The sequence below is a fragment of the Pan paniscus genome, chromosome 15, assembly GCF_029289425.2.
Source record: "Pan paniscus chromosome 15, NHGRI_mPanPan1-v2.0_pri, whole genome shotgun sequence".
NCBI classification, from domain to species: domain Eukaryota; kingdom Metazoa; phylum Chordata; class Mammalia; order Primates; family Hominidae; genus Pan; species Pan paniscus.
This window is the reverse complement of record NC_073264.2, coordinates 106,233,709-106,260,296: the sequence shown is the minus strand read 5'-3', so window position 1 is coordinate 106,260,296 and position 26,588 is coordinate 106,233,709. Positions and strand designations below refer to the sequence as shown.

Genomic DNA, 26,588 nt, shown 5'->3' with positions numbered 1-26,588 from the left:
CTCCCTCCGCTGCCCCGCCCCATCCCTGTCCTCCGCCCTGAGGTCTGGGGGGTGGCCCTTATCTTGGGCCTTTCCTGTCTCAAAGCACCATTAGGGCAAAACAAGCAGTTCCTAAAAGCGGCTGAGAATAGGCCCCAAGGGCTTGGCAAGGGCTGTCGGGGTGGAAGGGAGGGTCTGGGGGAGCTCGGGGCAGGGGCTGCGGGGGTGGGAGGGAGGGTCTGGGGGAGCTCGGGGCAGCGGGGCTGCAAAGGAGGCCCAGGGCCGTGAGGAGGGTAAGTCCCCCACCTGTGGAGACTCTGTGGGTCCCCGCCCAGACCTGGCAGCCAGCAGGTACTTCACAGAAGAGCTGAGCCTGGGCAGATGACTCCTGGGTGTGGTGGGACGTTCAGCAGCATCCCTGGCCCCACCTAGCCACCCCAGCCGGCTGCACGTCGCTCCTTCCTGAGTCCTGGAAGCTGGCCCTGGATGTGGCACCTGTTGGCTCCAGCTGGCTCCAGGCCCTCAAGGAGTGTCACAGGGACTGTTCAGCCGGGGTTTGCCTGCTGCTTCTACCCCCCAAGGGACGAAAAAGGATGGTCAGTGGAGACCAGGGACTGCCGGGGGCAGGAGCAGATGCAGGGTGAGTGGATACGCCCCAGGGCCCAGCTCCACAGGGGTTGGGGGGACAGCCAGGCTCGAGGCGGGTTCCGTAGGGAAGTGCATTCTGAAGGGGATCAGCCCCCCACGCTGTGAAAGGCAATGAGAAGGACGCAGCCCCCACCAGGCCCAGCCCTCCCTTGGGGCCCCAGGGGAGGGTCTCTGAGGAGGGTGAGCTTCGGGGCAGGGGCCCTGAGCTGCAGGTGGAGGGGTGTACTCTGCGATTGAGGAGAATTTTCAGGGGCCAGCTCTGGGGTTCAGGGGGCCACATGATACCAAGCCCTTACCCCAGAGAGCCACCCACACCCCACACTGAGGGTGGACCCCCCAACCTTGGCCTCCCACTGCTGCAGGGTCTTCCTCCCCACCAGTTCCTAGAGAGGAGAGCTGGGAGTGACAGTCCCCAGAGAGAGGACAGCCAGGAGCCCAGCTCTGGGAAGCCCCCAGGGACCTGCTTCGATCTCTCCTTGACCCTCCAGGTAACAGATGGGCTCTCGGAGCATCCCCTGCCAGCCCAGAGCTCGAAACCACAGGGCAATAGCCCCTGCCCCGGGAGCATCGAGCAGCCCAGACCGCAGCCAAACCCAGCGCCAAGCAGAGAGGGCAAGAGAATGACAAGCATGGTCCTGGGGGGCCGTGGACGCATGGTCACCGCGGGAGCAGTGGCGGAGGTGGCTGTGAGTTGGACCCTGGCAGGGAGCAAGACCCAGAGGCTGGTGGAGGAAACAGGTAGAGGAAGGGGAGTTTATTAGGGGGGTGGTGGTGCCGGGGGCGTGGCAGGCTCCGAGGCCCAGCTGGACACAAGGACCCAGATTCGTGTGGCCAGGCCTGGGCAACCCAGCCTCGACCACACTAGGTATGGGCTGCCCAGAAGAGGAGCCACTCTGCCCAGGGTGGGCTGCAGAACCTGATGGGCCAGAGTCCTGTCCTGGGATTGTTCCAGAAATCAAGGCTGGAGCTTGAGACTGGGGGCTTCCCCAGGTCTCCCACCCTGAGGGGAGAGCAGCTGGCCGTGGACACCACCCTCAGGGAGCTGAGAGGCCAGAGGTGGAGAGAGGCTGGGGGCCGGCTCTGCAGCCCCCAGGCCCCCACTGCAGCCCCCAGGCCACCCTTGGCTGCCGGCTTAGGGCCCTTGGCTTGCTCAGCCTATCTTTAGCCACCATGGCCTCGTAGGGTGCCCTGCAGCCCCTTCTTGGCCCGGGCGAGCCCTGGAGCAGTTCTTCACTTGGACAGGTGCATGGTTTACGGTGAGGGATTCAGCTTGCCAGAACCCGCATGCCCCTTGGAAGCCCCTTTTTCTGCCCCCAGCAGCTCCACTCCCACCACCGCACCCACCCCAGCAGCTAGTCTAAAGCTCTCTGTCTCCAGGGATGCTCCCAGCCCCCCTCCAGCATATGGCCTTTCTGGAAACACCCTTAGGCTGAGCCTCTGTCCACTCCACTGGTGTAACCAACAACAGGGAGCTCCCAAGGACCCCACAAAAAGGCAGACATTGTAAGGGGGAAACTGAGGCCCAAAGTGTCCGGCAGCTTGCCCAGATCCCACGGGCAGGGAGCAGGAGCCGGGATTGGGCTCATTCCTTCAGCTGGCAACCGTCCATTTGTGGGGGCAGAGGCGGCAGGGACATAGCCTCCTGCTTGGAGCTGGGAAGCGGGGGCGGTGAGGGGGACACAGAGGAAGACTACCCAGCTCCACCCAGGCCTGCCTGTGGGGGCACTTCCTGCGGGATGCGGGGACTCTGATGAGACCCAAAGGAGGAATGAGAAATGTGGGCAGAGCCGGAGCCGGCCAGGGATGGGATGATCCCACAGGTGTGAGAGCAGGGCAGTGCCCTGTCCGCACCTCTGCTTTCTGGTGTCCCCACCATACCTTTCTGTTACGTCCCTTCTCTCCTTCTGAGAGGCTGTCCCATCCCAGCTGCACAGCATTCTCATTGAAGTGAAAAGGCTGCCTCCCGACCCCAGCTGCCCAGGGCAGTCATCCACACCCTGGCTCTGGGCCATCCGCCCCTCTCGTGGTTCCTACGGTCCGTGTCATGTGTGGCACCTCAAGTGCCCCCTGCCTGCCCCAGGGACAGCCGCTCACTGGGCTCAGAGCCCCCTGACACACGCACAGCAGGGGGCTTCGAGAGTCCAGGGATGCCTCCTGGAGTCACGGCTCTGCCAAGCTCCCTAAAGTTGACTTGGTGGGGGAGCTGGCATCCTGACTACATGGCCGTGTTGACAGGACCAGCGAGCAGCCTCCTGGCATCTGCTGTTAATCCTCATGACTGCTCTCAAACCTCTCAACTCTACTGAACACACAGACACAGTCATGCCCACAGCTCCACAGAGAGTTCCTACCTAAACACCCGTGCGACCAGCACGTGATGAAGACACAGATATCACCAAGAACGGCTTGATGCCTCCTACAGAAGTGTCGACTGCATGTTGGAAGTTCCTGAGCTGAACAGCGAGGTTGTTTGCCATCTTCATCTCCCTAGGCAAGACTGCCCTGGAAGAGCGAGTGATGTGGATGGAGACAGGGAATACTGAGGTCTGCTGACATCAGTCGATGGCGGCCATGTGGATGGATGGTCAGGCGTGTGGACGGACAGGCGGGCGTGTGGACGGACGGGCGGGCGTGTGGATGGGCGGGCGTGTGGATGGACGGGCGGGTGTGTGGATGGACGGCGGCCGTGTGGATGGATGGTTTTGGTGGTTGACACCAATCCTGCGTGCAAAGGCTTGATGTGGGTTTTCCCTGGGTTCCCGTGGGGAGAAAATTCCTTCACAATGAACCAAATCCCATCCCACTGGGTGTTCCTCCTCCTCCTCCATCTTTTTCTCCTCTTTTGGCTCCTCGTATGACATCATAAGACATATATATTTGGTCTCTGTCCCCCATTACTGACACAGAGCTCCTAATCCCTTAGACTTGCCTAGGTGATGGGAGCATCTTTTGTTCCAATGAGGCAGCTCTTGCTGGGCTCCTGGGTAGCTCCCGGATGGGGGCTGGTCGCCAGCAAGACCAAGCCACGATGAGCAGCTTGACACTTCTGGCCTCACCCGCCATGCTCTGGGGAAGGGAGGGGCTGGAGACCAAGCCTGTGTGATGAAGCCTCCATGAAAAGTCAGAACAATGGGATTTGGAGAGCGTCTGGGTTGGTGCACGCGTGGAGGCTCTCAGAGGGAGGCACCCGGAGAGGCCGTGGGAGCTCCACCCGCATCCCCATACCTTGCCCTGAGCATCTCTGCTGGCTGAGTTGTTTCCTTTAGTAATAAGCCAGAAGTGGCCGGGTGCGGTGGCTCACGCCTTTGGGAGGCCAAGGTGGACAGATCGCTTGAGTTCAGGGGTTCAAAATCAACCTGGGCAACATGGCGAGACCCTCTCTCTACAAAAAATACAAAAATTAGCTGGGCGTGGCGGCTCATGCCTGTAGTCCGAGCTACTTGGGAGGCTGGGGTGAGAGGATCGCTTGAGCCCAAGAGGCAGAGGTTGCAGTGAACCAAGATTGCACCACTGTGCTCCAGTCTGGGCGACAGAGGCAGACCTGTCTGCAAATGTAAAATAAAAATAGATATATATAATATAAAACATTCTGCTGAGAGAGAGCATGACAGAAAAAAAAGTCAGTAGTAGGAAACAAACAGTTGTTCTAGTCTCTGTGAGCTGTTCTAGCAAATGACTGAACCCGAGGAGAGGGTCATCAGACCTCCCATTTGTCACAGCCAAGGCATTCAGAAGTAGTGGGTAACCTGGGGACCCACCCCTCTGTGACTGGTGTCTGAAGTCAGGGCAGTCACGGGTGACTGAGCCCTTAACCTAACCCCAGAAGAGAAGTGCCAGAGGCGTTGTGAGTTACAGTATAGAAAAAAAGCTTTCTCTCATACGCCCAGCTTCTCTGGCCTCGGGGCTCCACCTCCTTCTTCCCAGTTCAACATCCCCTGACCCTTTTCTCATTTGGGGTAATTGAGTCCCTGGGCTTGGCCAGCGTGCCCCTTGCTCAGCTGCCAGGGACCTGCCCTTGCTGGGTGGAAGAAAAGCCGGTGACAGTGTGTGCCATTGCAGCACACATCGCCGACTCCGCGCCCCCTTCCTGATTAGAGCACCCAGCATCAGCTGGCGCAGTGACACCAAAGACTACATTTCCTAGCCTCCCTCACCGCCAGATGTCACAAGACTACGTTGGGCCCAGGAAAGAGGGAAGATGGAGCAGGTGAACTGGGTGGGAATTCCGGGAAGTCTCCACACAGGGGACGGGCCGTGCCCTGCTCTCCTTCGCTCCTTCCTCATTCCTGGAACACAGATGTGAAGGCTGGAGCTCAAGTTGCCATCTGGGACCATGAGGTAAGGCTGGGGGCTTCCCATGGCTGTGGAGGCTGTCGTGCCAGCCCTGAGAAAAAGGAAACTCTGTGGATTAGGTGGGTTAGGCATGGTCGTCTGGGTTTTCTGGGGTCACAGGCAGCCTCTCCCTGGCCTCACTAGGACACACTATGACTGTTGAAACCATGACTCATGATTCACATTGGGGGTATGCCCTGGTCAAAGGAGCATGCACTGGCAACAGGGAGTTTCAGAATGATCCAGTTCTTGGGTTGACACTTCTCAAAAGCCCCTATCTTCCCCTGCCTCTTCTGTCTCAGGGAGGCTGTCTTCAAAATTTCCCTAAAAACCCCTTCCCTGGCTGAGACCTGGGGCCTCTTGCCTTCTCACCAGAGCAGTTGTCCCCCCACAGAAACCTCAGGACACTTCCGCCTTTCCTCTTCCCACTTGGCCTGTCATCCGGTCCCCACCCCCTGCTTGCATCACCAACACCCAGGGGTGGGAGAGGCCAGGACAGAGCCCTCCTCCAAGGGAGCGAACAAGGAGTCAGAAAAGGCTGGGAAGACTTCTTCCGAGGGATGGAATCACCATCTGAGCAGGGGGGTCCGGCGAGGTGTGAATACACAGACACACCTGATGGAGGGAGGGATGGAATCACCATCTGAGCAGGGGGGTCCGGCGAGGCGTGAATACACAGACACACCTGATGGAGGGAGGGATGGAATCACCATCTGAGCAGAGGGGCCCGGCGAGGCATGAATACACAGACACACCTGATGGAGGGGGGCTCCGTGCCTGGAAACTGACGCACAGGATTTGCCCTGTAGTCATCAGCACAGAGGCAGAGTGGGTGACTTGTCAAATCTGGGACAATTTGAGCATCATCAAGAATAATGACTAGGGGCCGAGTACAGTCCCAGCACTTTGGGAGACCGAGGTGAGCAGATCATCTGAGGTCAGGAGTTCAAGACCAGCCTGACCAACATGGCGAAACCCCGTCTCTACTAAAAATATAAAAATTAGCTGGGTGTGGTGGTGGGCGCCTGTAATCCCAGCTACTTGGGAGGCTGAGGCAAGAGAATCGCTTGAACCCGGGAGGCGGAGGTTGCAGTGAGCCAAAATCATGCCACTGCTCTCTAGCCTGGGCCACAGGGCAACACGTCATCTCAAAAAAAAAAAAAAAAGAATAATGACTAGGTTGGACAGAAACACATGGAAGATATAAAAGTCCATGAATCCCACACACCCATATTCACAGCAGCCAAGCGACGTCCACCCATCAACACCTGAATGGCTAAACACAGAGACATGCAAGGGATGTTATTTACCCTCAAAAAGGAAGGAAATTCTGACACGTGCTGCAAGAATGAGCCTTGAGGACATTGCACTAAGTAAATAAGCCAGACATCAGGACAAAAGGACAAAGGCTGTGTGATTGCGCTTACGATGAAGTACCCGGAGTAGCCGCGTGTATAGAGTAGAAAGTGGAAGGGGCTGGGCGCAGGGAGGAATGGAATGTTACTGTGTAGTGAGGACAGTTCCAGTTTTACACGATGAAAAATTTCTGAAAATGGACGGTGGGGGCGGTTGCAGAGCGTGAATGTGCTTAGAGCCACTGACCGGTACACTTAGAAATGGCTAAGATGGTAATTTTCATCTCGTGTAATTTTCATCTTGTATTTTACCATAAAATACAAATCTATGAGTCCTTAATAATCAAGAGAGAAGGCCAGGTGCAGTGGCACACACCTGTAATCCCAGCACTTTGGGAGGCCAAGGTGAGAGGATCACCTGAGGTCGGGAGTTCGAGACCAGCCTGACCAACATGGCAAAACCCTGTCTCTACTAATAATACAAAATTAGTCAGGCGTGGTGGCACATGCCTGTAATCCCAGCGACTCAAGAGGCTAAGGTGGGAGAATCGCTTGAACCTGGGAGGTGGAGGTTGCGGTGAGCCAAGTTCGTGCCATTGCACTCCAGCCTGGGCAACAAGAGCAAAACTCCGTCTCAAAAAAAAAAAAAAAAAAAAAAGCCAGGCGTGGTGGCTCACGCCTGTAATCCCAGCACTTTTGGAGGCTGAGGCAGGCAGATCATGAGGTCAGGAGTTCGAGACCAGCCTGGCCAACATAATGAAACCCTGTCTCTATTAAAAGATACAAAAAATTAACTGGGTGTGGTGGCACACACCTGTAATCCCAGCTACTTGGAAGGCTGAGGCAGGAGAATCACTTGAACCAGGCAGGCGGAGGTTGCATGAGCCGAGATTGCACCATTGTACTCCAGCCTGGGCGACGGGACCGACAGGGATCTGGGCATCTGCCCGCCACACCTGTCCTCCTGGGAGGCTGGGAGGCCTGGGGCCCCCACTCTCAAAGCCTACCCTTCTGGCCACTGTCTCTCTACAGTTACAGAGCAAAGGCCCCCGACCCACCCCTGCCGCCGTCACCAGAGGAGCAGCCCCACAAGCCCCCACAGCGTGGTCACACCTGGCTTGGGGGACAGCCGCACCCCACATGCAAGGTAGCCCTTGGGAACTTCTGCTCCAGATGCACCAGGTGGGGAAGGCCAGAGCTGGCCATTCAGGGTTTTTTAGGGCCAGACAAGAGCAAGGCCCTGTGTCTGCCCGGGAGGTGGAGCAGACCACACTGGCCCCATGCACAGGGGCTCTTTGGGTCCCTCGTCCCATCTTTCCAGCTCCTTCCAACTTTGCCCCCTGGACATTTCTTGCTCTGACCCTCCCTTCCCTTATTCCTGGCCTTGTCTCCCTCTGGGCCCAGGCCTTCCCAGACTGACTGGACAAATTAGCAAGCAATCACCAGCTTTGGCTTCTGCAGGGTCCAGACAGGCCAGGAGAACGGCTGGTGAGCCCACCGGACAGCAGGGCGGTTTCTGGTGCACACATCGGGATGTGAAGTTGCACCCCATGTCTGCAGCTTGGACCTCACCACTGCTGTGTCTGGGTCGCAGGGAGCTGTTCTGGCACGTGACTCAGCCGTGGGATGTTCAGGTGACTTCCTGTCTGAAACCTGCTCTCCTGTTGGTGAGGGATTCTCTGGGTATGAATCGCTTTGCTGGGGTCAGAGCAGGGAGAGCCAGCTCCCTGACGGGCTTCTCAGAGACAACACCCCAGGTGCCGCACAGCCCGGGGCAGCCTCCACTGGTCCCGGAGGCCCGGTGGGAATAGGCAGGGCCGGTCCACACCCCCAGGCTGTCAGTGTTTGGACTCCCAGGCTCCTGCCTGCCCTCCACCCCAGCCTGGCTTCTCCACCTGGCAGGGGCAGGGGAGCCGGTACACGGCTGCCAATCCCCCAGCTCATACCCACAGCTCCTGCCACCCAAGGGACACAACTTTCCTTTCCCAGACCCCAGTGAAGGATCCAAAGAGAGGATTCAACTGACCTCACTTGAATCGGCTATTCCCGGACTGCCTGGCAAAGGCCAGAAGGCATGGAGGGTGACAATGGCCTGAGCCGGGTCCGCATGTCACTCCTGGACCCCTCACCAGGGGGCGCAGAGGAGGCCTGGTGAACGTGACAGACCACCCAGTGGGGCGCAGGACGGGGCAGGTCCTAGGAGGCTGCTGGGGCCAGCGACAGGAACCCACAGCTGTCCCTGGCCATCACCCCCGCTGGCCTGATGTGGGCTTCGTCTATTGCTGCTCCGAGGGTGGGGCTGCCCTGGCCCAAAGACCCGGGAGGCCAGTGACCCCATGAGCAGTGGCCTGTGGAGGCATGTGTTTGCATCAGATCCCCTAGAGGATCACAGCCCCCTGGGCAGGTGTTTCTGGAAAGCCAAGGTAGGCCCTGCCCTGAGACCTGCGCCTCCCCGCCAGGGCAATGGGAAAGCCCAGCTTTCCAGGGACTCCACTGCCACCCACACAAAACCTTCTGAAATCGCTGTTCGGAGGCAGCCTCCAGCCATGCGGCCCCGCAGCAGGGGGCAGCTGTGATCCACGTGTCTGGGGGAAAGTGTAGACTGGGGGCTCGGCCTCCACCGGCCTCTCCTGGCCGTGGGTGTACCCACCCAGGACGGCGGCTGTCTTCGCTCAGTGACCGTCCCTGCTGCGGTGCTGGGCAGTGTCGCTTGGAGACATTTGTGGTCCCCAGCTCCTTCCCTCAGCCCGGCCCTGTCCCCACTGCTGAAAGAGCCTGGCTTGGATGGAGCTTGGCAGGCTCGGGAGTGGGCACCAGGGTGGGTCTGTGCCCTGAAACTCAGAAGCAGCCTGGAGGTGAGTGGGGTTGTGGGTGCTGTCCACAGCCAGCTGGCCTTTTCCAAGGAAACTGGGCCCATCATGGCCGGAAGCCCCACAGTGAGGGGGACTGTCCCAGGCAACCCTGCCTGCCCACCCTCCAGTTCCCACAGGGCCCCTTACAGAGAAGCCCACCCGCAGGGCTCCTGGGCCAGGCCAGGCTTGGTTCTGGATGCAGGAGGGGTTGAGGTAGGGCTGGGGGAGGAATGTGGAGTGTGCAGTGGGCTGTTCTTCCCACACGGCCCTGCCCCATGTAGGAAGGGGGAGGCGGGGAGGGGAGGGTGCTTGTGTGCAGTGGCTGTGCCGAGCCTTCCAGGACATGCAGGTGCCATCCTGGTCCCGGGGCTGCAGTGGGCACACTCAGCCTCTCTACTCCTGGCACCCCGGACAGGGACTCCTGGGAGGACACAGCCTCTGGGAAGTCACCCTGCTCCGTGCTTGCCTGGCCCGAGAGCTGGCAACACCAGGCCTGAGCTGCAGAGGAGCTGGATTTTGTCTTTCCAGGACCCCTCCCTGCAGCCTTTCCAGGACCCCTGTCCTGCCTGGCCTGTCTGGGGACACACGGACAGCCGCCGTGCCGCGCCAGGCCCCAGCACCTGCCTGGGAGCTCCTGAGTGAGTGGAGCCTGGCTCTGAGTGCTGCTATTGCCAAAAGAGGTAAGTCTGGGGTTTCCTGCCACTCCCTCCCCCAGGAAGGTGACGAGGCCATGCTGTCATCACCAGTAAGATACCCCAGCCCGGTTGGCTAACCCCTAGCTCAGCCCTGTTTGTGGTTAGGGGAGTTCTAGACAGAACATAATTAGACCCCTGCTACTTCCTGAAACCTCAGCTAGGACTGCAGGGAGGGGTACGAGGCTAGCCACGCAGGCGGCGCCCTGGGTAAGTCGCTGGGCTCTGCGTGCTGGGGAGTGGGCCTGGGGGGCCAGGCTCTGGGATGGGGCTGGGGGCTGGGAGCTGGAGGCGGGCAGAGGGGGATCTGAAGGCAAAGGTGATTTGTTGGTAAAGATGGAGGCTTTGTTGAGGGTTCTTAATCTGGGGTCCCTCCCAAGAGAACCCAGGACCCCCAGTGACCACAGATGTGATGGGGCCGGAGGATTTGGGGGAGAGGGACAGCAGTTTCCATTGTATCTTTGTCACCGCCACCTTCCTGGAGACTTTCTTCTGGAAAAGGCTTCCCTGGCTACTGGTCCAGATGGGGGTGAGTCAGGGGGCTGGACTTTGTCCCTGGAATCTCTCCTTGGCCACTTGCTTCCGTGATTGGTCGGGGGGCACTGAAGGGCTGGGCTTCTCTCTGTGGGGCCTGTGCTGCTTGTGGGGTTACACAGAGGGAAAAGCAGGGCAGTGGGGGCTGTGCTGCGGTGAGTGGCAGTTGGCCCAGTCACGTGACAAGATCCTGGGGCTGGGCAGGTCACCGGCCTTTCGGGTGGCGTTCGGCGCACCAGGCACAGCGGGGCGGGGGGCCCAATACCTTCTGTCAAGTGCATGACATGGGTCTGTACCACTGCAAGGGACTGGGACTGACCACTGAAGACTGGCCAGTTGGGCTGAGCACAAAATGATATTTCAGGAGATTGGCCAGGCCGAGGTGGGAGAGCAGAGGCTCCTGGAAGAAGATGAGGATAGGGGCTGGGCACGGTGGTTCATGCCTGTAATCCCAGCACTTTGGGAGGCCGAGATGGGTGGATCACTTGAGGTCAGGAGTTTGAGACCAGCCTGACCAACATGGTGATACCCTGTCTCTACTAAAAATACAAAAATTAGCCGGGCGTGTTGGCACACGTCTGTAATCCCAGCTACTTGGGAGGCTGAGGCAGGAGAATCGCTTGAACCTGAGAGGCGGAGCTTGCAGTGAGCCGAGATCGCGCCATTGCACTCTAGCCTGGGCAACACTATCAAATTGGGAAAAATAAGAAAGTTGACAATGGGCTTTGGACGGGCGTGGTGGAGCAGGGAGGTTGGAGCTGGTGACTCAACATTTCCCTCCCTAGGGTTTGTCTCAAACGTGACGGCAGAAAAGAGGTCATAGGTTTGCCTGGTGCCAAAGCAGGTGGGAGTAAAAGACGGAAATGGCTAGGAATGGCCAGCAACCGTGAAACAGCTTAGAAATTACAGGCAATCCAGCCAGGTGCAGTGGCTTACGCCTGTAATCCCAGCACTTTGGGAGGCCGAGGCAGGTGGATCACCTGAGGTCAGGAGTTCGAGACCAGCCTAACCAAAATGGTGAAACCCTGTCTCTACTAAAAATACAAAATTAGCCGGGCGTGGTGGCACACGCCTGTAATCCCATTTACTTGGGAGGCTGAGGCAGGAGACTCACTTGAACCCAGGAGGCGGAGGTTGTGGTGAGCCGAGATCGTGCCATTGCACTCCAGCCTGGGCAACGAGAGTGAAACTCTGTCTCAAAAAAAAAAAAAGAAAGAAATTACAGACAATCCACAAGACAGACCTCAGCAGCCTGAGGAGCTGTTTTTGACAAATGGGCTGGAATGAGGAACTGCTCCCTGCACATGGCAGGGGCCAGGGCTCCTTCTCTGTCCTTTTGTGTCTGTCTGAAAAGTTCCATCATAAAAAGTTACAAAACAGGCTGGGCGTGGTGGCTCACACCTGTAATCCCAGCACTTTGGGAGGCCGAGGCGGGCAGATCACCTGAGGTCAGGAGTTCAAGACCAGCCTGACCAATATGGCGAAACCCCTTCTCTACTAAAAATACAAAAAATTAGCCGGGCATGGTGGCGGGCGCCTGCTAATCCCAGCTACTCGGGAGGCTGAGGCAGGAGAATCACTTGAACCCGGGAGGCAGAGGTTGCAGTAAGCCAAGATCATGCCACTGCACTCCAGCCTGGGCAACGAGAGCGAAACTCCGCCTCAAAAAAAAAAAAAGTTACAAAATAGATTTTAAAAGACTGGAGGAGCACAGCAACTGCAGGCCAGAGAGCTCCAGGGACAGTGGCTGGGTGAGGTCACGCTAGATCCTGTTATTGAAATGTCCATCCCAGGAACATGTGGTGCTTCTCTAATCTGGAAAATGGATTCATTGGCCAGGCATGGTGGCTCACGCCTGTAATCCCAGCACTTTCGGAGACCGAGGCCGGCGGATTTCTTGAGCCCAGGAGTTCGAGACCAGCCTGGGTAACATAGGGAAACCTCGTCTCTAAGAATAAAAGTACAAAAATTAACTGGGCGTGGCAGCAGGTGCCTGTAGTCCCAGTTACTCAGAAGGGAAGATGATGTGAGCCTGGGAGGTGGAGGTTTCAGTGAGCAGAGATTTTGCCACTGTACTCCAGCCTGGATGAGGGAGCAAGACCCTGTCTCCAAAATAAGTAAATAAACAAACAAACAAACAAATAAAGTAAGAGAAAGAGGGAGAGGGTTAGGGAGAGAGAGAGAACAATTTTAATAGTATTTAAAGAAAAAAAAGCTGGGCGTAGTGGCTCACACCGTAATCCCAGCACTTTGGGAGGCTGAGGCAGGAGGATCATTGGAGCCCAGGAGTTCAAGACCTGCCTAGGCAACATGGCAAAACCCTGTTTCTACTAAAAATACAAAAAAAGTAGCTGGACGTGGTGGCATGCCTGTAGTCCCAACCACTCGGGAGGCTGAGGCAGGAGAATTGCTTGAACCTGGGAGGTAGAGGTTGCAGTGAGCCAAGATCGTGCCACTTTACTCCAGCCTGGGCAACAGAGCAAGACTCCATCTCAAAAAAAAAAAAAGAAAAGAAAAGAAAGAAAAGGCAAAAAAGGCAAAAGAAAAAAAGAAAGAAAGAACATGGGTTCATGGAGGAAGCATGGAAAGTGTGAGGCAGAGCAGCCTCGGAGCTGACACGCTGAGAGTGGGAGAAAGGCAGGTTGGACACGGGAGAGAGAAGTCCAGAGAGCAGTGGAGGGCTGGCCTCAGTGGGCTGCCAAGGTGTGGCTTGAAGACGGAGCTGGACAGGGACACATTTGCCCAGCATGGAGGCTGGGAGATGAGGGGCTTGGTCATTTGCTGATGCGAGGTGGAGGCAGGGGCCCAGGGCCAGCAGGGACAGGAGATGCAGCTGGAGCTCAGGGATGGGTGGACGGGGGTGTCAGGCTGACCTGGGCCCACACACACTGTGGCCTTGTGGCTGGAGTCATCCGAGGGACCTCACCATGGCCATCATGTCTGACCACGCTGCCCTGAATCCAGTTGGAGTTGGATGGTGATGGGGGGCCTCAGCCTGTCATAGTCCCTCAGAGCAGACCAAGAACAGAGTCCCCTGGAGTCCACCAGGCCAGGCTGGCATCGCTGGTGCTGTGAGCATGGTGGGCTATCCCCTACCCCAGCCTCCGGCAGGCTGGGAGCACCTTGCTGCTGTTTCAGAAGTGAAAGTCTGCACCGGGGGCCTTTCCCACAGGGCTCAGTCGCTCCCACCCACCCCGCAGCTGAGAGGAGCCCCACCGGTGGGCCAGACAGCTGGGGCGATGAGAGGAAGGGGCGGTCCCCATGCACAGCCCAGGAGGGACTCCCCCCCACCCAGGAGGGTGGTGCCTGCTTCCTGAGTGGAACAACACAGGAAGCCTCTGCCTGGCCTTGTCCTTCCACTTGAAGACCCAGCCCCAGGGGAAGCTGAGAGAGGACCCGGGCCCCACTGCACCCTCCCCGAGGAAGAGCAGGGCCTGAAATGTGGGTGACCTGCTGTACCCCGTGCCCCTTTCTGTGGAGGAAACAGCCCTGGCCCCCGGCCAGGACAGACCGCGACACTGCAGCTGGTGGGTGGGGCCACTGGGCTGGCCGGAGAGAGGGCCCTGAGCCCCTATCCTGAGCTCACTCACCCCGAGGGGAGGCAGAGGCTCCCAGGGGCAGTAAGAGTAGCAGGTGCAGCAAAAGGATGGTGAGCAGGTGCTGGCGGGACCCCGGACCCTGGTCCAGGAAGGCCCTCGGAAGAGGCCGGTGGGCTGCCTGAGGCTGTGGGCCTGTCCGGCAGGGAATGCCAGACAAAGCCTGGATGTGCTCTGATAAGCACAGGGCTGGTGCAGGGCTCCCCCGGCGCCCAAGCCTGGTTGGCCATGCGTGGTGAGGAGCTGGACCTCGGTGCGAGGGAGTTGGGACGTCCCAGTGGGCCCGGCTCTCCGGCTGCCCTGCCTTGGTTTGTTCCCACCGGGCCTCCTGCTGGGCCCACTGACTCTTTCCAGGCATCCTCGCCAGGCTGTGGTGCCCAAAGATCAGGCACGTGGCGGGATCTGGACGTCAGCAGCTCGCGCTGCATGGGCCGCATGGGACCAGCTGGATGGGAAGGTGGCTCCGGCTCCTGCCCCTGGCTAGTCTCTGCTCTCAACATACAGGCCTGGATCCCAGAGGGGCCTCGCTGTGAGCCTCTGCCTGCGGCTGGGGCCCGGGAGGGGAGCGTGCATTTCCACTTCAGCTGCCACTTCCTTTGGTTTTGCAGAAGTGCTTGCAGCCCTCTGCCCCAGGGTTGCCGGCTGGCATTGGCGTGACTGGGCGGCACAGCCCTGGACCAGCAAGAGTTCACCCTCCCAGGTTTGGGAGGGTTTCCAGAACCCTTGGTCCAGTTAAAGTGAAGGAGGCAGACTCCCCGGGAGCCCCTTCCCGGGCGGCTCAGGCGTTCTGATGGGGCCCAGGGGCCTCAGGCAGTGGCTCCGTGTGCTCACTCCTGCTCATTTGACAGGAGAGGTCCCTGCCTCATGTTATTCAGAATTTGAAAGGTGGGGAAGGGGCGGCTGCAGAATCGGAGTAGACACCAGCGAGCAAGAGTATGCGGGCTTCTAGGGCCACTGAAGGGGACTCGGCAGCTGAGGAGGGAAGCCAGGCCCAGTGTGAGGCTGGTCGGGCCCCTCACACCCCCGGGGCTCAGAAGGAACAGGATTGGTCCCAGGTGGCTCTGACATGCCCCCAGCCCACTTGGGCCCCCTGCCTGGCTGGGGGTCTGCCTTCCTTGGCCCTCCTGGTTCCGGCTCACTGCTTCCTCACCTACTGACCCCTCTGTTTTGGGCATGGCCAGAGAGCCCTGCATCTCTTGCTGGGCCTTGGAGCTGGGCGCAGCAGCCAGACGACAGGGCCACACGGATCTTGGCAGAGCAGTAGCTGGGAGGGCAGCGCCCAGCACACAGGCACCCGAGGGAGAGTCTGAAGACCCTCAGCGCTGCCCCACCATCTCCACTCAGGGGGCTGGCCCGAGATGCAGGGAGCAGTGCATACTTACTCCAGCCAGTGGCAGGGTGGGGGCAGAATGGGTAGCCCAGGAACCCCTCCGGCCCACACCACCCACCGCCAAGGGGGCATCACTTTGGAGATGGCTTTTCTTGATTCTTTCTTGACTCAGTGTCTCACTTTTTCATGTGTTTTCAAGGTATTGCTTTAAAATTCTCCATAAGTTAACGAGCTTCCTGTAATCTCAGGAGAACATTGTGGCTTCCTGTTTTTCCAGTTGTTAAAAAATGTCGAGACAAGTCTCAATCATTTTAGGAGGTTTATTTGCTAAAGTTGAGGACACGCATCTGTGACACAGCCTCAGGAAGTCCTGATGACGTGCCCAGGGTGGTCGGGCGCAGCCTGGTTTCATGCATTTTAGGGAGACAAGAGACATCAATCAATATATGTGAGACGTACATTGGTTCCGTCCAGAAAGGTGGGGACAACTCGAAGCAGAGAGGGGGCTTCCCAACCATTTGTCTCTCGCCTACCTGTGGGTAGGTCACAGGTAGGCGAGAGACAAATGGTTGCATTGTTTTCAGTTTCTGATAAGTCTCTCCAAAGGAGGCATCAGAATATGCATCTGTCTCAGCGAGCAGAGGGATGACTGAATAGAACGCCAGGCAGATCGGCGCTGAGCAGTTCCCAGCTTGAAGGGGCCCAAGATACTTTCCTTTCACAGAAATATACTTGAAAGGGCAGCTGGGGATGTCAACACACAGGCAGCCCCACCTGCTGGCCCAGAGCCCTTGGTGTGGGTGTCCCTGGGTTCTGCCTCACTTTTGAGCAGCTTCCAGAGAATTCCTGCAAGAGCCACGTGGGATGGGCGGGAAGAGCAAGTGGCTCCAGGGAGTGCCCCTGGCCAGCCTCTCAACATACAGGCCTCGGGCCCAAAGGGGCCTTGCTGTGTAGGGGCTCTGCCTGTAGCCGGGCCGGCCCTGCCCTGGGAGGGGAGTGTGCACTGGGAGACTGACTGCACCTGCTGGCTTCCCATGAGGGTCTCGGCTGATAGAGGGCAGCACCAGGCAGCATGGGGTGGGGGTTGGGCCTGGCACCAGGGAGGCAGGATTGGAGCTAGTGAGGCAGCCGCCAGGCTCAGCCTCTATCCCTGCACTGCAGGGCCCGGAAACAGCAGAGTGAGACCCTCAGGCTTTGCAGGGCTGTGGGAGAGGCACAAACACCATCTGAGGATGGGTTTAGGGCGCTCTCCTCCCTGCAAATCCTCTTTGGCTGGTCAGGGTGGTGCCTGTTTTAGAGGCACCTCAGGTTAGGGAAGGAAGCAGAGGGACAGGCCCCTGGGCGCCTTGCGCCACCCCCCTGCATGCCCTGAGCCATCTGCTGCCCGCCCGTCATGCCTCCCTCCTCCGGGCCCCTCATGCTGTGGGTGACACAGCTTCCAGGCCATGTGCACGTCACACCTCGGGTAGCCAGGAAAAATTCCTAGAAGGGGATCAGCCAGGTCAAAAGTAGAGCACATTTGAGATTTTTGGAAACATATTGCAAAATTTTGCTGCGAGCCAATTCATACTTCCGTCAGTCCTGTGTACGGGCACCCATTGCCTACTCTCAAACACTATGAGTTTAAAAGGTCTTTATTTTTGCCAACATGGTAGGCCAAAAAAAGATTTTAAAAGACTGTCTTTCAGATGTTCATGTTTGCATTTCTTTGATTAGAAGTGGAGTTGAACATTTTTCAGATTTTAGGAGCTTTTCTTTTTTCTTGAGACGGGGTCTCTCTCTGTAGCCCAGGCCGGAGTGCAGCAGTGCAGTCACAGTTCACTGCAACCCCTACCTCCTGGGCTCAAGTGATCCTCCCAACTCAGCCTCCTGGGTAGCTGGGACTACACGTGTGCACCATCATGCCTGTTTATATTTTTGTAGGTGTGGGGTGTTACTATATTGCCCAGGCTGGTCTTGAACTCCTGGACTCCAGCTATCCTCCCACCTCAGCTTCTCAAAGGGCTGGGATTTACAGCCATGAGTTACCACACCTGGCCTTTAGGAGCTATTTTTATGTTTTCTGTGAAAGCTCATCAACTTTCTTTTCTCTCCCAGCTTTATAAAGGTATAATTGACAAACAAGAAGAGTACCTAGGCCAGGTGCGGTGGCTTACGCCTGTAATCCCAGCACTTTGGGAGGCCGAGGTGGGTGGATCATTTGAGGTCAGGAGTTTGAGACCAGCCTGCCCAACATGGTGAGACCCCGTCTCTACTAAAAATACAAAATCTAGCTGGGCATGGTGGCGCGTGTGTGTAGTCCCAGCTACTTGGGAGGCTGAGACAGGAGAATCGCTTGAACCCAGGAGGCGGAGGTTGCAGTGAGCCGAGATCATGCCATTGCACTCCAGCCTGGGCAACAGAGTGCGACTCTGTCTCAAAAAAAAAAAAAAAAAAAAAAATTAGCTGGGGGTGGTGGCAGGCGACTGTAGTACCAGCTACTCAAGAGGCTGCTGCAGGAGAATAGTTTGAACCCGGGAGGCAGAGGTTGCAGTGAGCCGAGATTGTGCTACTGCACTCCAGCCTGGGCGACAGAGCAAGACTCCATCTCAAAAAAAAAAAAAAGAATCGTACGTAGTCGCAGTGGCTAATGTGACGTTTTGATGCCTGTTGGCTTGGAGCCTTGCTTGTGTTTCTCATGTGGGATGCAACGGCAGATTCTTAACATTTAAAAAACACCTGCGAATCAACGGGCCACTTAGTAAATTAGTAAATACTCACTAGCCGTTTGTCAATGGGTTAACTTGTGATTCAATCTGATTTCCCTAAAACAATTTCAACCTACTCTTTCTCCAGGTCATTTTAAACTCTCAGAGTGAACGTCTTGATAGGACCGACAAGACGCATGACATGTACTTAGAAAGCTTATCTTAGAGCCACACTGAGATTGGAACCCGCAAAATATGCCAGGTGAGAGAGCCTTCTCCAACTTTGAACATGTAAGAGGAAGCCCATGAGAATTTTTCCATGAAGCATGTTGTCTCATAATTCAAAAATTAACACATAAAAATAGATTATCGAGATAAAAACTAGCTCAGCAATAATAAATCTAGAGGTGCTACATGGAGAAATGAAGGGCTGATTTCATAATTCTTTCGTGAAGTTCTGGGAAGCCAGGAACGGGAATGAGGGCATAGCTGGTGGCTCCCGGGAGGGCGACACAGTACTGAGTCAGGGGGCTGGCTGTCCCACAGGTCCCAGGGGAGCCCTGCACGGTCTGGGCCATGAGCTGACCACCAGCCCCCCACATCCACGCGTCTCCTGGTGCCGTTGCCCCTACTTCTGACCCACCAGGAAGGCTCTCTTCCCAGGAGGTCACTTGTGGCAGGAGGCGGGGGAGCGGGGGACAGCCTCCTCACCAGATGGGCACAGAGCCACAGACACCACGGACCTGGTGTCCAGAGGTGAAGGTCCCAAGGCTGCGTGAGGCCTGGAGCAGGGGGTGTGGGACTGAGGGGCACCGAGGCCCTGACTGAGACCGCACGGGCGACGACGTGTGGGGTGGGGGAGCCGTAGGAAGTCGGGGAGGGAACAGACCAGAGCGGTTCTGTGCAGGCTGAGGTGGGAGGGGCCCGTCTGGCCATCCCGGGTCTTGGCTGCGTCTCCCCTTGTGTTTTGGATTCTGGCTCTGCCTCCCAGGGCCTGTGACTGTCATGAAAGAGACGGGGCCGTGTAGGGGCCCCGAAACTTCCTCTGAGCTCGGGACTCACACAGCGGGGCTGGGGTGCTCGTTTGATGGGAAAAGAGCGATCTGGGTGAAGAACAGTGAGTGCAAACACAGACGTTGGGCCTCCCACCCGAGAACTGCCTTCACTGCCCCCCGCCGCCCGCCACAGGCCTGTGTCTTGGGCGAAGTGGTGACAACTGAGTGTGAGGCAGCCCAGTCACACCCACTCTCTCCCTCTGCCCAGGGAGGAAGGTGAGCAAGGGACACGACGCTCACCCGGAGAAACCCAGCAAGCGCAGCGAGGCTGTGGGGAGACCGGAGCCCTGCACACCGCCGGGGGAAGGTGGGCCGGCGCCACCCCCGTGGAGGACAGCACGGAGGCGCCCCACGAGATGAGACGGAACTGCCGTGAGATCCAGCAATGCCAACTGTGGGTCTGACCCAGGAGAACGGAAAGCAGGGACGTGAACAGCCCTCCTCATGTTCTTGACACCGTCATTCTCAGCAGCTCAGCTAAGGCGCAGAGGCAGCCGAGCGTCTGTCAGCAGAGTCGTGGCTGAGCAGAACACACCACACGCCACACGCCACACGTGGAGGATTGCTCACGATGGAAGGGCACAGTGGAATATATATATATATTTATATTTTTGGCGAGACCCTGGAGGACACACAATACAATGGAATACCATCCCGCCTTTGAAAGGAAGGGAAATCCTGGCACAGGCTGCAACAGGAGGCAGCTTGAGGACACTGTGGCGAGTGGAGCACGTGAGACACGGAAGGACACACGCTGAAGACACGCACAGATGCCCACCCACGTGGGGAGGTGACAGGGGAGCCCAGCGCACAGAGACAAAGTGGAATGGAGGCCCGGGGGCTGGGAGCAAATGCAGAGCGAGTGCTTCCTGGGGCAGAGTCTCCGTTTGGGAAGATGAGAAGGTTCTGCCGACGGATGCTGGCGATGGTTGCAGAAGAATGTGAATGTGCCCAATGCTACTGAAAAACGGTTACAATGGTAAATTCCTTGTTATGTGTATTTTGCCACAATTTTCCACTTTTTCAATTTTTTTTCTTGCGATTCAGTCTCACTCTATCGCCCAGGCTGGAGTGCAGTGGCACAATCTCGGCTCACTGCAGCTTCTGCCTCCCAGGTTCAAGGGATTCTCCTGCATCAGCCTCCCAAGTAGCTGGGATTACAGGTGCCCACCACGCCTGGCTAATTTTTGTATTTTTAGTAGAGATGGGATTTCACCATGTTGGTCAGGCTGGTCTGGAACTCCAGACCTTGGGTGATCCACCTGCCTTGTCCTTCCAAAGCGTTGGGATTAAAGGAATGAACGGCCCATGGGGCCGAATTTTTTTTTTTTTTTTTTTTGAGATGGAGTCTTGCTCTGTCGCCCTGGCTGGAGTGCAGTGGCACAATCTCTGCCTTCTGGGTTCACACCATTCTCCTGCCTCAGCCTCCCAAGTAGCTGGGACTACACGCACCTGCCACCACGCCCGTCTAATTTTTGTAGTTTTAGTAGAGACGAGTTTTCACCAGGTTGCCCAGGCTGGTCTCGAACTCCTGACCTCTAGTGATCTCCCCACCTTGGCCTCCCAAAGTGCTGGGATTACAGGCGTGAGCCGCTGCGCCCAGCTGAATTTTTTAAATGCACAAAAACAAGTGGCCTGGCGTGGTGGCTCACACCTGTAATCCCAGCACTTTGGGAGGCCAAGGTGGGGAGATCACCCGAGGTCAGGAGTTCGAGACCAGCCTGGCCAACCTGGTGAAACCTTGTCTCTACTAAAAATACAAAAATTAGACGGGCGTGGTGGCGAGTGCCTGTAGTCCCAGCTACTCGGGAGGCTGAGGCAGGAGAATCACTTGAACTTGGGAGGCAGAGGTTGCAGTAGCAGAGATCACGCCACTGCACTCCAGCCTGGGCATCAACACAGTTTTTTGAGACTATGTCCCAAAAAAAAAAGAAAAGAAAAAAAAAGAGCGACACAATGGGGCCGCAGGGCTGACCCCATTCGGGGTGACGCCCCATCGTGCTGGAGGTCAACAGGCCCTCAAGTACAGGAGGGAGGTCAAGGAAACTACGACATTTGCATGTGGAAGGTTCCTGAGGCCAGCGGGCTGGACAGTGCCCAGGGACCCCTGACCTTGCACCAGGGCACAGCTGAAGTTTGCCCCGCCCGGGGCTGCTGCGGCCCGATAAGTTTGGCAACGCTCTGTCCGTCCCTCGGGTGCTGAGGCCAGGTCTGTCTGCGGCTTCCTGCTGATCTGGAGGTGGGGCTCCATGATCTGTAACCACAGAAGGCCCAGAAGCATGAACTCAGCCAGAGTGGGCAGCCAGGACACTGGAGCTGGTGGCGCTGGCAGAGCTTGGGGAAGTCACACCACTGCACACCCTGCGTGACCTCTAGCAACCCCCTGGCTGGAAAGGATGAGTTTCTGACCTCGGAGAGCTGTGTTTGAGGCAGGTTGCTGAGATCACTTTGATCTCCTTTTCTTTTGCCCTCTCCCACATTTAAGGACTTTTGTGATTCCATTGGGCCCACCAGATAGTCCAGAATAATCTCTTTATTTTACTGTCAGCTAGTTAGCAACCTTCATTCAACTTGCAACCTTAGTTCCCCTTTCCCATGTAACCTGCCATATCTACATGTCCCAAGGATTAGGATTCAGACATCTTTTGGGTGGGGTCATTAGTCTTCTGCCACCGAGAGGAGGGGTATCACATGACATAGTAATAAGAGGATCAAGTCACCAAGAAGACAGAACCATCTGTGACTCCTATGCCCCAATTCACAGTAGCTTCAAATACGTAAAGCAAGCACTGGGAGAATACAAGGAGAGGTGGACAAATCCACCACTCCCACAGGAGCTTTTAATTATCTTTTTTAGTAATTGATAGTTCACACAGGCAAATATGTGGTAAGACTACAGATTAGCCGGGCGCAGTGGCTCACACCTGTAATCCCAGCACTTTGGGAGGCCGAGGAGGGCAGATCACCTGAGGTCGACAGTTCAAGATAAGCCTAACCAACATGGAGAAACCCCATCTCTACTAAAAATACAAAATTAGCTGGGCGTGGTGGCGCATGCCTGTAATGTCAGCTACTCAGGAGGCTGAGGCAGGAGAATCCCTTGAATCCGGGAGGCAGAGGTTGCAGTGAGCTGAGATCGCGCCACTGCACTCCAGCCTGGGCAACAGAGAGAGAGACTCCATCTCCAAAAAAAAAAAAAAAAAAAAAAAAAAGACTACAGGTTAGGAATTAGGATGAGGCAGTGCCCAGTGCCCAGCTATGGGGCCAGGTGGGAAGTGGAGGCAAAGTGGGACAGCACTGGAAGGGCATAGTAGCAGCGCCTAACAGACTGCTTAGAAAAGCACTCACACAGCAATTACAGGATCAACATTCTTTTCAAACACACAAGCAACTTTTTTTTTTTTTTGAGGAGTCTCACTCTTGTTGCCCAGGCTGGAGTACAGCGGCACGATCTCAGCTCGCTGCAACCTCCGCCTCCTGGGTTCAAATGATTCTCCTGCCTCAGCCTCCAGAGTAGCCGGGATTACAGGTGCGAGCCAGCACGCCCAACTATTTGTTTTAAAATTTTAGTAGAGACAGGGTTTCTCCATGTTGGCCAGGCTGGTCTCAAACGCCTGACCTCAAGTGATCTGCCTGCCTCAGCCTCCCAAAATGCTGGGATTACAGGTGTGAGCCACCGTGCCGGGCCAGAAGCAACATTTTTGAAAACCTCAGTGAGTTACAAAGACTCAGCATTGCCCAGACACAATGGCTCACGCCTGTAATCCCAGCACTTTGGGAGGCTGATGCAGGCGGATTACCTGAGGTCAGGAATTCGAGACCAGCCTGGCCAACATGGTGAAACCCCGTCTCTACTAAAATACAAAAATTAGCCAGGCATGGTGGCACGTGCCTGTAATCCTGGCTACTTGGGAGGCTGAGGCAGGAGAATTGCCTGAACCCAGGAGGCAGAGGTTGCAGTGAGCCGAGGTTGTGCCACTGCACTCCAACCTGGGCCACAAGAGCAAAACTCCGTTTCAAAAAAAAAAAAAAAAGAAAAATGATTCAGTATTGCCCAGCCTGCATTCTTTGTCCATGACACTGCTAGGTTGGAGATCCACTATCTAATAATTGCTCTAAAAAATCAATTTGGAAATGTTTTAAACACCTGCGTGTGTCTAGTCTGAGCTACCACAAAGCTTCTATCCTTTCTTCCCACAGTAGAGTCTCTCCCAGGTGGTTTCCAGGGACTCCCGTCCTCACTCTTGTCTCTGTCCCACAGGAAACGCCACCCCAGTGACCACCACTGCCCCGTGGGCCTCCCTGGGCCTCTCCGCCAAGACCTGCAGCAATGTGTCCTTCGAGGAGAGCAGGATAGTCCTGGTCGTGGTGTACAGCGCAGTGTGCGCGCTGGGGGTGCCGGCCAACTGCCTGACTGCGTGGCTGGCGCTGCTGCAGGTACTGCAGGGCAACGTGCTGGCCGTCTACCTGCTCTGCCTGGCACTCTGCGAGCTGCTGTACACAGGCACGCTGCCGCTCTGGGTCATCTATATCCGCAACCAGCACCGCTGGACCCTGGGCCTGCTGGCCTGCAAGGTGACCGCCTACATCTTCTTCTGCAACATCTACGTCAGCATCCTCTTCCTGTGCTGCATCTCCTGCGACCGCTTCGTGGCCGTGGTGTACGCGCTGGAGAGTCGGGGCCACCGCCGCCGGAGGACCGCCATCCTCATCTCCGCCTGCATCTTCATCCTCGTCGGGATCGTTCACTACCCGGTGTTCCAGACGGAAGACAAGGAGACCTGCTTCGACATGCTGCAGATGGACAGCAGGATTGCCGGGTACTACTACGCCAGGTTCACCGTTGGCTTTGCCATCCCTCTCTCCATCATCGCCTTCACCAACCACCGGATTTTCAGGAGCATCAAGCAGAGCATGGGCTTAAGCGCTGCCCAGAAGGCCAAGGTGAAGCACTCGGCCATCGCGGTGGTTGTCATCTTCCTAGTCTGCTTCGCCCCGTACCACCTGGTTCTCCTCGTCAAAGCCGCTGCCTTTTCCTACTACAGAGGAGACAGGAGCGCCATGTGCAGCTTGGAGGAAAGGCTGTACACAGCCTCTGTGGTGTTTCTGTGCCTGTCCACGGTGAACAGCGTGGCTGACCCCATTATCTACGTGCTGGCCACGGACCATTCCCGCCAAGAAGTGTCCAGAATCCATAAGGGGTGGAAACAGTGGTCCATGAGGACAGACATCACCAGGCTCACCAACACCAGGGACACCGAGGAGCTGCAGTCGCCCATGGCCCTTGCAGACCGCTACACCTTCTCCAGGCCCGTGCACCCACCAGGGTCACCATGCCCTGCAAAGAGGCTGATTGAGGAGTCCTGCTGAGCCCACTGTGTGGCAGGGGGATGGCAGGTTGGGGGTCCTGGGGCCAGCAATGTGGTTCCTGTCCACTGAGCCCACCAGCCACAGTGCCCATGTCCCCTCTGGAAGACAAACTACCAATTTCTCGTTCCTGAAGCCACTCCCTCCGTGACCACTGGCCCCAGGCTTTCCCACATGAAAGGTGGCTGCATGCCAAGGGGAGGAGTGACACCTCCAGGCTTCCGGGAGCCCAGAGAGCGTGTGGCAGGCAGTGGGGCCTCTTCATCAGCAGCCTGCCTGGCTGGCTCCCTTGGCTGTGGGCAGGTAGCAGGCCTGCTGGCAGAGGTACCTGGTGGCTGCCCTGTTCGCATCAGTGGCGATGACTTTATTTGCAGAGCATTTCTGCAAGCGTTGCCTGGATGCGGTGGTGCATTGTGGGCCCTCTGGGCTCCTGCCTCAGAATGTCAGTGGGCACCATGCTGGAGGTCACCCAGCACTGTGGCAGCGCCCAGGAGGGCATAGGGCAGCCTACCACCTCCAAGGGGGCAGGCGCCCTCATCTGGGGTTGGGTCTGTGCTGAGCTGGAGGGCCTCTAGGGAACCGTGGGGCAGGGTGGCCAGCTGCTGTCTCCCAGAGCGAAGCCCAGGTGTCCTCAACGGGGAGCCCCAAATGTCCATGCCCAGAACAACAGTTGGCAGGACAGGTGTGACACAGCCACAGCAGAGGCAAGGGGTGCCAGGAGTCCCCAGCAGCATCCTCGGGGAGAAGCTGGTGAGGGGTCCGTACAGGGTGGGGTCCCCACCCCTAGCCCCTTACTGAGGGGGGAGTGCAGCAGTTGGCCTGCTTGTCTGGCAGAGAAAGCCAGCTCCCTGCACCCTCGGGGCTGAGTCAGATCTGGGTCTGCCCCAAAGGCCTTGCCTAGGCCAGGTCACACTGATGCCCTGGTTTCCCTTTCTGTAAAATGGGGCCAATGACACCTACCTCACTGGGTCACCATCGAGATCAATCCTCCTCCCTGCCCCGACACCTCGGGCACATCGCATGCACTCAGAGCACAGAGCCGGGCAGACGCAGCACCTGCATGGGGAGCCCAGTGCCCGGCACAGCACAGGGGCTTCCAGGGAGGCTGCGCAGGGCCGTGGGGCTGAGCCACGCTCTCGTTTTGTCAGGCAGCTATGCAGTTGCTCTTCCTTGTTTTTGTTTTGTTTTTGTTTTTGTTTTTAATATTTATTTTTTTAGAGACAGGGCCTTGCTCTGTTGCCTGGGCTGGAGAACAGTGGCACCATCATAGCTCACTGCAGCCTCAAACTCCTGGGCTCAAGCAATCCTCCCCGCTCAGCCTCCTGAGTAGCTGGGACTACAGGTGTGCACCACCACACCCAGCCAAAACAGCCATCCTCCCCTTGAGAGTCATCAGAAAAATACATTAGGAAAATGTGTTTAGAAATAAAAGCACACGGCAGGGCAGTGCTCACGCCTGTCATCCCAGCACTTTGGGAGGCTGAGACGGGAGGATCAGTTGAGGCCAGGAGTTTGAGACCAGCCTCGGCAACACGGCAAAACCTTGTCTCTTTTTTTGGTATTAAAAAAATAATAAAAATAAAAGAAATAATGCAATTTAACCTTCACAGTTAACATTTCTCCTGCTTTGAGAGGAGTGTGCCCCTAGGCTTCCAGAGGACAGCCGTGACCAGGGACTTGAAAAGTTGGGGCTGAGGTTCTGGACCAGTCTGGAATATTCAGGGCTGGGGCAAAAGGGATCATAACGATGTCCAGCAGCGGCTTTCCTGTGGCTGCTATAACCAGTTCCCACAAGTTGGTGGCTTAAAACAACAAACCGGGCTGGGCACCATGGCTCATGCCTATAATCCCAGCACTTTGGGAGGCCAAGGCGGGCAGATCACCTGAGGTCAGGAGTTCAAGACTAGCCTGGCCAACATGGTGAAACCCCGTCTCTACTAAAAACACACACAAAAAAATTATCTGGGTGTGGTGGAGCACACCTGTAATCCCAGCTACTTCGGAGGCTGAGACAGGAGAATCGCTTGAACCCAGGAGGCAGAGGTTGCAGTGAGCCGCGATCGTGCCATTGCACTCCAGCCTGGGCAACAAGAGCAAAATTCCTTCTCAAAAAACAAAACAACAACAGCAACAACAAAAAAACACAACCAAAAACTGTTTT

General features: G+C 56.9%; 1 protein-coding gene across 3 annotated transcripts; it reads left to right on the top strand.

The window, feature by feature from the left end:
• The first annotated feature begins 233 nt into the window (after positions 1 to 233).
• GPR132 (G protein-coupled receptor 132) lies at positions 234 to 26,032 on the top strand. Of its 3 annotated transcripts, none has more exons than XM_063596418.1 (4): positions 234 to 619; positions 1,116 to 10,387; positions 17,416 to 18,267; positions 23,322 to 26,032. In XM_063596418.1, the coding sequence occupies exons 3-4, from the start codon at positions 18,261 to 18,263 to the stop codon at positions 24,428 to 24,430; spliced, it is 1,116 nt and encodes a 371-aa protein (XP_063452488.1). In that variant the 5' UTR covers positions 234 to 619; positions 1,116 to 10,387; positions 17,416 to 18,260; the 3' UTR covers positions 24,431 to 26,032. The 3 variants fall into 3 exon arrangements, with proteins under 3 accessions (XP_063452488.1, XP_003807038.1, XP_034794175.1); XM_003806990.5 differs by lacking the exon at positions 234 to 619 and adding an exon at positions 19,269 to 20,039 and having other exon boundaries at positions 9,854 to 10,068; positions 18,154 to 18,267; XM_034938284.3 differs by lacking the exon at positions 234 to 619 and having other exon boundaries at positions 9,854 to 10,068; positions 18,154 to 18,267.
• Positions 26,033 to 26,588: the final 556 nt, after the last annotated feature.

Coding starts and splice junctions, on each gene's coding strand:
- GPR132 (XM_003806990.5), top strand. CDS start 20,006: ATGTGCCCAATGCTACTGAAAAACGGTTACAATG. Junction 20,040..23,321: donor ACTGAAAAACGGTTACAATG/GTAAATTCCTTG, acceptor TCTGTCCCACAG/GAAACGCCACCCCAGTGACC.